We start from the raw sequence: 11,932 nt of genomic DNA on the forward strand, positions 1-11,932 counted from the left end.
TTACTAATTTAGGCAAAAATAAGATTATATTGATGGTAGCCTTAGATCTATATAAGAAGTTATTCTTTTGTAATGAGGAAAGTTGGTCTTGCACCATATGAATCCAAGTGTCAAAGACTTTGTCTACTAGGAATCGTCCAAAAAGAGGACACACACATAGGGATGGTCACTCAACCCGAATCCGACGGGTTCCAACCCGATCCAATTGGGTCGGATTTTTTTAAAAAAAATGGGTTCAGGTCGAGTTTTTTTAAATGTGATATTCGGGTCGGGTTCAGGTTTAGGGTGAAAAATACCCGACCCGACCTGAAAAAAAATATATAATTTTACCTTATATATTTATGAATAATTACAATAATACACCTCTATATATAATTTTTTTCAATTAAGTTACTATTTTTATTGAATAAAAAAAATTATTATTTCGGATCGGGTCGAGTGGACCAAAAACCCGACCCATTGCCAATATATATTATCATTTAGATTTGTGAACCTAATTTTAAAAAAATTATAATTTCTTATATATTGAGATCTAAGATATTATAATTGAAAAATGAATGGCTTTTAAAGAAGGCTAAAATGTGTCATAAGATTTTTAAAAAAGGGAAATTTCATTTTTCATATATATATATATTTTTTCTTGAAAAATTCATACATATAGAAAGAGGGATAGCTAAATTCCTCCATTACAGTCTGCATAAGAATGAATTCCCTTTCGAAGTTATTGATGCCTCATTTGCTTATTCTTGGCGGTGGGAAGCCTCCATTGCATATGCCTATTGGATGCTGCACGTTTAAAAGGAGAGAAAATGAACCTCTTTGTACAAGTTCAAATAAAGGTTATAATGAATGCGTATCCAACTTGGAAAACACGCATATAAAAAACTAGACGTGAATACGTTGAAAAAATGAAATACAGAAAACACTAATAATGATTTAATTTCATATATTTTTAGTTAATTACAACATGACATCTTATCAATCAAGGAAAAAATATTCTTTCATTTTAAACAAAATTATTCATATTTAATTTTAACATTTTTAAACATTTTTATTTACCCATTTCAAACCTCATGCACAATTAATATGTTTTTAATAATTTGGTTCCCCCTCCACATCCCTAAGCATAGCTTGATATCATGGATGGCTCTACTAAATAGGTTTTCTACACGTGACTGTCTTCAACACATGGGCATTGTTACTAATGGGATATGCGTACTTTGTAACGAATCAATGGAAAGTCAAAACCATTTGTTCTTTGAATGCCACACTGCTTCTTTTATACAAGAGAAAATATTGCTTCTCAATGGGCTAAAGAAGACTTTATTATCTTGGGAGGACATGGTTACTTGGGCATGCAACTCTTGGAAAGGCAAATCTCTTTTAACCACTATCTTTAAAATTGCTTGGAACGCCAGCATCTATGTCTTGTGGGAGGAACGCAACCGAAGAATTTTTAAAGGATGCTCTCGAAACACGTATGAAATCCTTAGCAACATCAAAGAATTTGTAGGAATTAAATTAAGGGGGAAAATATTAGTAGGCTTGATTATGTTAACTCCCATCTTTGTATATCATGGGGTATTGATTAAAATTGATAGCCTATTTTTTGTAATTCGTCTGTAAATTCTTTATGTGATCGGTCATTTTTTGTAGCAGACTTTGCTTCTTTGGGTAATAAAAATGAATTATTCAAAAAAAAAAAGGTTGCATGTGTTCAAAAATATATTTTTTGTTATTAACAACATACATAGTGAAATCTAAAATCCCTCCGAATAGTTATCTATTTCACTAATATATGTGTGTCCACCCTAAAAAAAATATTTATGGATCCACCACTAAACGCACACCTTGAAAATGTAACTACTCGAATTCAATACTTCTAAGAAGAACAACATTTTTTTTTACTACTAAGACCAATTAATAAATTCATACACAATTAATGCATTAAAATGTCATAAGCAATGATGGACAAAAGGTTGGGTGGGGCAGTCGCTCCCTGAATTTTCAAATCTCTTATATTTAATATATTTCTATTGATAATTTATTTTCGTCCCTTAAAATTTTATAAATTCACTTATTTCTAAAAATTTATAAATTTTCCTCCTAATATAATATATTGCATTTGTCCTTTGATCATTAGTGCATCAAATATATAGGGGAAAAAGCATTACGTACTTGTGGCAATCGACGGAGGGATAAATGGGCACCGGGACTAGGACTCCACACAGGCCAGGAAGTTGCTTGGCTTTGTCGGCAATAACCCCATAAGCATGGGCGTTCTTCTGAAAACACTCGCAAAGATCCCTCCGTGACTGAGTGGTGCTACCCGAGGCATTGACACTAGCCACGGCTTGGCAGCAAGCAAGAGTGGGTGAGGGTTCCGAAGTAGTCAGGTATGGCTTGCAAGGCATCAACGTGGCTATGGCTTTTTCGCATGTCATTGCATGCACTGCTAAAAGCCTAAAACCAGTGCCACCAACCCTAAAATCACCCCAACCGACCGAGATGAACCCATCATTTTGTTTTCCATTTGCCAATGATTTGAATAATCCAAGGAGAGAAAGTATGGTTGATTGATGGTAAATCCACCTTCTTACTTATTTATAGGGCTGATCTGGATTCTATTATTAAAGCAAGTTTGATTTTTGGTAATCTCAAAATTACCATAAAAACTCCATTCATTAATTACATTACATTTTTTAACTTTATTCACTCATTCAACTTCTTTTATATGTACACGTTTAAAAAAAACTCATATTTGAATCCATCAAACAGTTTTAGTTATTAAAGAGAGTGTTGTTCTTTTTAGAGGTCATGAGTATGAGCAACTCAGTTTATAGAGTGTGTGCATGTTGTCAATGACTAAGAAAGATTCTGAGCAAATACTACTTTGTAATCATCTCAGACTATTAAAAACCCACAAATTAAAAAAAAATCTATATAAATTTTATATAAAATATTAAAAATAAAATTTATATTCTTTTTAAAAAAAAGATATTGGTATTACCATAAAATATCTTTAAAGAAAATCAACACCCATCATTTATTATTCTCTACTTAAAAAATTATTTATAAAATGAGAAGATTCCGATTTATGTAAGGATCGTGTAGAGTGTGGAATAATATAGGAGTTCAGCATATTTTGTTCTAATCAAGTATGATTAATCCGTCTTCTTCACAGTTCAATTGAATAGTAGTTTATGCCTATCTGTTTTACGGGCTTGTAAGCAACGCCGGCATCCCTCAACAATATCCTTTTTTTGCATGAAAATATATGAGGTTGGGACCGGTCGTTTGGGCAAACTCAGCTAAACAAATGTTGAACCGGTACAATTATATATAATTGAATTTTGATTATTGTTATACCCCATGCAACATTTAATATATACAACAATTAAATGATTTAAAATTTGGTAAATTACATTTTTAGTATCTAAACTATTTGTTTTGGTCCATTTAGTACCTAAATTTTGCATTTTTCATAATCATACCCAACGTTTATTTTTTATTTCATTTTAGTACCCGTTAAAAAATTTAACGTTAAGTTCTGAAAAAATTGAAGGTTTAACTACTAAAACAGACCAAAACTGATAGTTTAGATATTAAACGCGTTAGTTTTTAACAGTGGAGTACTAAAATGAAACAAAAACTAAATACTATGTATGATTTTGAAAAAATTAAAAGTTAGATACTAAAATGGACGAAAACTAATAGTTTGAGTACTAAACACGTAGTACTCAAACTATTAGTTTACCGTTTAAAATGTTACTAAGTAATCCACTTCGATGTGTTCGAAGAACATGATTATTCTTTGTGATCATATACAGTAGTTTATATCATCAAGCGATTCGAGCTTGAAACAGTCCGATATCATCTTGTTCACCATTGTCATTGGAACAGTAGTAATATATTTTGCTTCTTAATTGTTGATAATATGAAAGTAGCATTGTAAAATGGAGATGTTAGGGGTAACTATAAAAATAAGGGTAAATTATACTGTTCCTCGGTGAATTTTACTCTTTTTCCTATTTTGCTCACCGTACTTTTAATTTTTTTATTTTGCTCAATGAACTTTACATATTGAATCATTTTGCTCACTCTTTCGTTAACTCTCTAACGATATGATGACATGGTACAAGCATCAAAACAAAGTCGATTTGAAAAACTCAAATATACACCAAAACGATGTTGTCTCGAATCTTCTTCTTTCCCCCATTGTTGCCGTCGACCACCACGTCGACCGTCGTTAACAGTGGTCGTTCGATCTCAAAATTCATAGGTCGGTTCTTCTCGACCCACTGAGTCCGAACCTAGTGGTTGTTTCACCGAAAAATGTTTCAAAATCAGTGAATCTCGACTAAAACGTTTCAGCTTCATCACTTTCAATCTCTGATTCGTGGACTTCTGAGTAAGTTGTGACAAAATGGAGGTCATATTCGGACTCAAGGTGTCGAGGCGAAGCGACCCATGAAATTTGGGACTGAAAGGTCACCATCTACGGTGGTCGACGATGGTCGGCGGTGTATCTGGTCACCTTTTGTTTTTATTTTAGAGTTGGATGAGCAAAATAGGAGAGAGAGTAAAGTTCAGTGAGGAACGGTGTAATTTACCCTTTATATTTTTAATTATTTTATATTAAATAATAATAAAAAATAACACGTCCGTTAGAGAGTTAACGGTAGAGTGAGTAAAATGATTCAATCAGTAAAGTTCAATGAGCAAAATAGAAAAATCAAAAAGTACGATGAGCAAAATAGGAGAGAGAGTAAAATTAAGTAGAGAACCGTGTAATTTACCCATAAAATAATAAGAATTGAAAGTAAGAACTGCGCGGATGAAACAACTATCTTAAAAGCAAAAACGTCTCAACCGGTTAATTCTTGAAAAATGAACATTGTCCCTTGACATTGACAGAATCTTTCAAAATTTGTATACTCAAAAATTGAAGTAAAAATCAACGGAGTTATTCTTCTCCGAACTTTGATAGAAAACAGAGAGAGAGAGAAACAAAAAAGCTGAGAGAACTATTGTAGAGAGAATGTTTTTGAATGGATTAGAATGAGAGCATAAATGATCAAGGCTGATGATTTCTCAAAAAAAATACGCATACATATATACAAGGAACATGTCTACAAATGCTAAACAAAGAAAGCTACATAAACTACCACTTTCTTTTCTTATCCCATGTAGAATATTCTTTTTAAATTCACTGCATTTCTAACAGATTTTATGTTTATTATTAATTAATTTAAAATTGTATTTATCTAAAATTCATTATAAAAACAATATCCATTTTTTAAAAAAAATGACATTTACAAATATTATCTACATAGTTGATCTTAAAATAAAAAAATATCAAATCTTAAAGATTTAAAAAATTATAAATCAATTAATGTAATTAAAATTAAAAACTGAAGCCGGCAAAAATTATTTGGTAATAGTTTCATAAAAAACAAAAAAAACTAACATGTTTAACAAATATATATAAATTACTGTAAGTAAATATAATTAATTTTGAAACAAAAAATGTAATTAAAAAACATAATTAGTATAGGTTACATTTAGTAGTCACCACTAAAAATATAATAATATTATTTACGTGTCACCTTAAGATAATATCGTATTATCAATAAAAATAAAAATAAATATGTCACATCAGTAATAGTTTACGTAAACTATTATGTTTTGGGGGAATTTCAAACTTGGGCCTTCTTGGTTAATAAGCAATAGCCTCAACCACTGCTCTAAGACAAGTTCGGGTATAATGCTTACATAAACTACTATTTATCTTATAATATGACGAATGTCAGAACAATAAAAATAGAATTAATAATAAAACGATTTAATTTGAATAAATTAATATTTTAAAATATATTGTTTATATTCAACACATCCCACCCATAAAGTATACTGTTTATATTCGACCCGTCTCGAATTGATTATAATAAATTAATATTTTAAAATATTTAAAATAATATACTTATAATTATTTATTATATTTTAAATGGTTGAAATAACATATTTTTACCTTAAACTCGATCCGGTTTGAATATAAGAAAAAAGATAAACTAGTAATTTATACCAGTTGGGGTCAGGTCGGTGATTTATTACCTTAAACCTGATCCCACCTCGATTCGAATATATTAATACTTTAAAATAATTAAAATAATATATTTAAAATTATTTATTATAATTTAAATAGTAAAAATAATATATTTTCCTTAAACCCGACCCTCGAATATTGATATAAAAGAATAAACTAATAATTTATACATGGTTGGAACGAGTAGTTTTAGTGTTGTTTTTATTTTCATTATTCTGACCTTCATTATATTATAAGATAAATATTAGTTGGTGTATGGATTATACCATAAACTTGTCTTGGAGCAGTTGTTGAGGCTATTGTTTAAAAACCAAGGAGGCCCGGGTTTGAATCCACCTCCATCCCCTGGAAAATATGATGTTTCAATTTATCTTCCTTTCATCAAATGGCGCCATGTGTCCATTTGATTGGAGGAAAAATATGTAAATTAAATTAATAAAAGCCTTCCAATAATATCGTGACATGTATTATCATATAATTGATTGAATGATTAAATAGATTGAATTAATTTAAAATGCGACCAATTTGATAAATTGTGTAAGTAATAATTACTAAATCTAAATTATACCAATTTTAATAACTGACAATACCAATTTTAATAACTGACACATCAACACTTCTGTTAAGTGTTAACGGCTAGTGAAATGATTGAATGTATTTAAATAGTTGGGTGTTCTGAATGACAAAAATTCAAAAATGATAGTCAAAATAAAAAGAAGATATAATTAAGTAATCATTGATATAGTTTACCTTTTAATTTATTGGTAGCGGGGGATATTGGTTTTGTATTGGGCTTGGGCATGGATATAAGAATGCAAGTGTTATTATGTCCGTCGAAAACATAGTTTTATTGTGGCTTAACTATAAAATAAATGTCCAAATTATAACAATTTTTACGAATATATACCTAAATTATTTTTTGAATGATCTTGATTTTTAATGTTATAAATATTATTATTTTAGGTGCTCGAACTGCTAATGACGTTAATTTCCTCTGTTAAGTGACACGTGTCACAATATGATAATTTTCAAAATTTCATTTAAAATTAAAATTATATTAAAAACAGAGAAATTTCAAAATAACCCCAAAACTTTAACAACCTTCATTTCAACTCCTAAATCCACATTGACCACTGCCCTTTATAGACGATAAAGCTCCACCTGACCTCATCTCTCCCGACAACCAAAATCCCTATGAAATCGTGACCGATAGACGACGAATCAATGTTTTATACCTAAAAACCCTATGATGAAAATTGTGATCCAACATGATTCTAACGGTCAATCGGCAACAGTTACGGCAGTGTATGACTAGGAGGATGGTAAATACTTCGTCGACGGTGATGTTCGTGGTCGGAAAGAGTGACGACAGTGGGTTAGGATTAGGGTTTAGGGATTTTTGTATTTTATAAGAAATTATGGTTTTTTATAAATATAATAATATTGTTAATATTTTTAAAAAATAAATTTTAAAATTATCATATTGTGTGTCACTTAAAGGATATTAACGTCGTTGACAGTTCGAACACCTGAAGTGATAATATTTATAATGTTAGATACTGAGAATATTCAAAAAAATAATTTAGATATCTATTAGTAAAAAACACTATAATTGGAGCAATTATTTTATACTTGACTCTTTTATTTTTATGTTATTACTTACAAAAAGAATTGTTCGTCCAGCTTAGTTGGTAAGAGCGTAAGACTCTTAATCTTGTAATCGTGGGATCGAGTCTCACGGTGGACAATTCATAATTCTAACTGCAGAAAGTCTCCCATAAAAACTGCTATCAACCTGACGTTGGAGATATGTTATTATCTTATACCCATTTCATATGAAAATAGAGTAAACGTTTAAATGTTGAATGAGGAAATGAGGAAAACACGTGGTAGGCGCTGCCTTTTCCATTTCCTTTTCATTGCGGTCCCCACACCACCATCTACAGCTGTCAACACTCACCACATTCGTAACCTGAGACTGAAATTTAGATAAAATACACAAATAATTATTAAAATTTATCAATATATTTTTTAAAGAATATTAATATGATTATTTATTCATTACATTTAAAAAAATACTATGAATATTAAATTTTTTATTCCAATATAAAATAGATATCACAATGTTAATTATTGTTAACTGCAACTAAATAAGATGAGATGTCACATGTAATTAGTTAATGAATAATATTTTATTTAACTTTTTAATTATAACTAGAATTATTATTTAAAAATATTAAAGTAAAAATGAAGAATCAAATAAAATATTATTACATCTGTTAGTTTTTTTATTAATATGGGCTAAGTACTAAGCATTATATGTTCAAAGATAACTCTCAACAATTTGACATTGAACGCTCGCACTCCTAACATTTCTAGTACTCGAAAGTGAGACCTCAAGGAATAATAACAATTCATTTACTACTAAGGTTACTCAGTTCTAACTACATCTATTAATTTAATATGTCATGTCATCCACTTAATAATAGATAAAACTACTATCATGTAATACTTATTTTATAATAAAATTAAATTTTAATATTAATTTTAAAATTTTAAAATAAAACAATAATGAAAAATATCATTTTAATACTCACTTTATTCTATTAAATTTGTCCCTTGTTGATTTTTTTTAGTCAAATTTATTTAATTTTGATTCATCATTATTTAAAATTTATTATTAATAAAAATATAAAATTTATATTTTAAAAACATTAAGTCAAGTAATTTTTAAATATATATTTTATAAAATTTAATTATTTAAAATATTTAAAATACTTATGATTAAAGTTTAAAATCTTTTACTTTTTTAAAAATTAATAATGAACATATTTAATAAAACGAAAAAAGTATAATGTATTTCATATTTTATAAATGAAATATAATTTATATATTTTACCTATTAAATTTTAAAATTCTTTCTTTAAAAGTTACATCATACTGTCATATTATTCACGTCATTTTGAAGAGTATTTTATTATTTCTTTTAAAATAATTATTTAGTTAACTAAGTATAATATCCTCTCATAGAAAATCGTTAGTTTTATTAAAAATAAAAAATATTTAAAATTATAATAAAAAGTTATAAATATAACTGTAAATTTAAAATATAATTATGATATTTTTTTATTAAACTAATCACTTAGATCACATAAGTATTAAAGAAGTAAAATGTTAAAAAATCTAATAAAAAAACTCAAACAAAATAAAAATATAAATAAATCTGATTGCATCGGCAAACGAATCACAAAAGAAGATGAAACTATTGAAAGATAATCGATAAATCGTAAATCAGAATCACACGACGTAATAAAACTATCTACAAACATAAAATACATATCTAAATAATATGAAAGTTCAAAGCATGAAAGATTAATATAATAAAAAAACGTCATCTCTCTATCATATAATCTATAAATATTAGTAATAATAAAAGATGAAAGAGAAATCACAAATAATTAGAGACGGCACAACTTTATAAGCCCGTGTGCTTAGATTTGTGTATGCAAACTATATAAATCGTTAGGTTTATTGCAGGGAAAAGCAAGAAAGCAGAAGTGGAGCGACATGGTAGGATTTTCTTCCCAAACACAACCGTGGGTTTTCACCACAAACTCCGATAACTTTGATAAACAATGTCTAGATTTGGTAAAGATGGATCAAGAAGATGAAGATACCAACAAGAGCAACCCTGATGTGATGAGCAATAAGAAGAAGAAGAAGAATGAGGTGTTGCTGGAGGCGGTGGATGAACTGAAGAGGACAAAGAGCTTGACCGGAGAAGACCTAGACGAACTAAAGGGGTGTTTAGATCTGGGGTTTGGCTTCAGCTACGACGAAATTCCCGAGCTTTGCAACACCTTACCTGCACTTGAGTTGTGTTACTCTACGTCTCCTACTAACACCACCCTCGCCAATTGGAAGATCTCTACTCCTGGTCCGTCATTTCTTTTGTTGTTTTGTTTGAATTCCTTTTTAAGTTTCATTCCCTTTTCCATCAGATCTTGTTTTTATTAGGAATTTCAGCGATGATAACCTCTGGTTTCTTGCCCTTTTTTGCTAGGTGAAATCTGGGTTTAGCGAGAAAAGAAATATCTAAGAGGAAAACAAATTAAACCTACAAAGGAACTTGGGGGATTCGATCCAGGGACCTTAAGAGTCCCTGGCAGGCCTTTACTACTAGGCCAAAAAATCCATTTGGTTTAAAATTGTCCAACATTTTATATATTTTGTTCAAGGTTGTTTCACAAATGTATGTATATATATATTAAATTATTAAAATAAATCTAATGAGTAAATTATATATATATATATATATTAAATTATAGTTAATTTAAAAATAAAAATGAGTTTAATATTTTTATTTAAATTATTTTTTAAATAATAATATATAAATTATCTTAAAACATTATATTAAAATTATTTAGAGAATCCAAATAATAAATTAAAAATAATTCAAATTAAAAATAAAAATATTAAACTTATTTTCATTTTTAATGTGTGTGAACCAAATGGGTAGTTTGGTATGGTGGTAGAGGCCCAGGGAGTCCCTGGATCGAATCCCCCCTCCCTCACCTTCAAGCTTCTTGTAGGTTTAATTTGTTGCTCTTTTGTAGGTTTAATTTTAATTTGTTTTCCCTCAACATATGTGGTGACACGTGTCACCACCTAATTGATGGATTATTTATTTAATTGAATTAAATTTGTGACAAAATTGATAGAATGTGTGAATATCAATGACCAAATATATAATTTTGCAATTTTATTAACATCCACATTATCACCTCTGTTAAAGTTAACTGTCAGGTGCTTATTGAACCATTTAAATAGTTTAATAGTCTGTTTGATTGCTTTTAAACGTTGGTGGTCAAAATGGTTGATGACCATAGTTCCGTGGTCACACCTGTAGTTTACCCTTTAAATTATGGTGGCTGCCGCGTTTAGCTCTCTTTATATGATTTTAAATTAGAGTTTACCATGATTCATCTAGTGAAAAACAAAACATCTAGAAACAGATCCAAACCGAGGATTCGATTCATCATTAGGCTATAGGAGTAGAAAACCAGAAGATGTTACAGCAAGGCTTAAATTCTGGTCCTCGCAAGTTTGGTTTTTATTACCACGATTGATTCGTTCTAATAGTAATACACGCAAGTTTGAAACTGCAGAATGGGTTTTAACCTTGAGCGCCTTTCTTATGTGTATGCATACATTACAGGTGACCATCCAGAAGATGTTAAAGCGAGGCTCAAATTCTGGGCACAAGCTGTGGCTTGCACCGTCAAACTATGCAACTAAAAGATTCAAGAACAAACAGTGGAAAATTCTTAATGATGATCGTATCAGCCGCATGAACCCTTAAGCTCTGCCGATCCATGGCAGTTGGGGGGATGAAATTTCCTGCAATTGTTGGAAATGGACCAGCCAAAAATCTAAATATGGATCAGGTTTGGGATTACACAATGCTGGAATGAGTCTGACTTAATTCTGCATAGAGCAGGACATATACTATATCTATTGTATTGTATCCACTCTGCTATGAATAAAATATTTCTTTTATTAGCTTATATTCTCACTGCTACTATGATTTGTTGGTGTTTGATCTAATATATGTATGTATGGCAATGGAGTCCAACGGTGCCTTGGTTTTGTATGCGGTTGTGTGAGCTTTTCCAACTTGTTACGGAACTCTGCATTTGCTGAGGTAACAAGCTAATGCATTCACGTCATCTCAGCTTTGCAAACAATAAACTTGTTAAACCTTCGGTGGTGGATCTAGAAATTTTTTTTGAGGGTGGGCACATGAATATTAATAATATAAACATT

General features: G+C 29.7%; 1 protein-coding gene across 2 annotated transcripts; it reads left to right on the forward strand.

Moving 5' to 3' along the window:
• The first annotated feature begins 9,567 nt into the window (after positions 1 to 9,567).
• LOC120126087 lies at positions 9,568 to 11,603 on the forward strand. 2 transcript variants are annotated; one of them, XM_039144384.1, is made up of 2 exons: positions 9,568 to 10,043; positions 11,325 to 11,603. In XM_039144384.1, the coding sequence occupies exons 1-2, from the start codon at positions 9,674 to 9,676 to the stop codon at positions 11,402 to 11,404; spliced, it is 450 nt and encodes a 149-aa protein (XP_039000315.1). In that variant the 5' UTR covers positions 9,568 to 9,673; the 3' UTR covers positions 11,405 to 11,603. The 2 variants fall into 2 exon arrangements, with proteins under 2 accessions (XP_039000315.1, XP_039000316.1); XM_039144385.1 differs by lacking the exon at positions 11,325 to 11,603 and adding an exon at positions 10,170 to 10,189.
• Positions 11,604 to 11,932: the final 329 nt, after the last annotated feature.

This window comes from Hibiscus syriacus, unplaced genomic scaffold (assembly GCF_006381635.1).
Source record: "Hibiscus syriacus cultivar Baekdansim isolate YM2019G1 unplaced genomic scaffold, ASM638163v2 tig00110450_pilon, whole genome shotgun sequence".
NCBI classification, from domain to species: Eukaryota; Viridiplantae; Streptophyta; class Magnoliopsida; order Malvales; family Malvaceae; genus Hibiscus; species Hibiscus syriacus.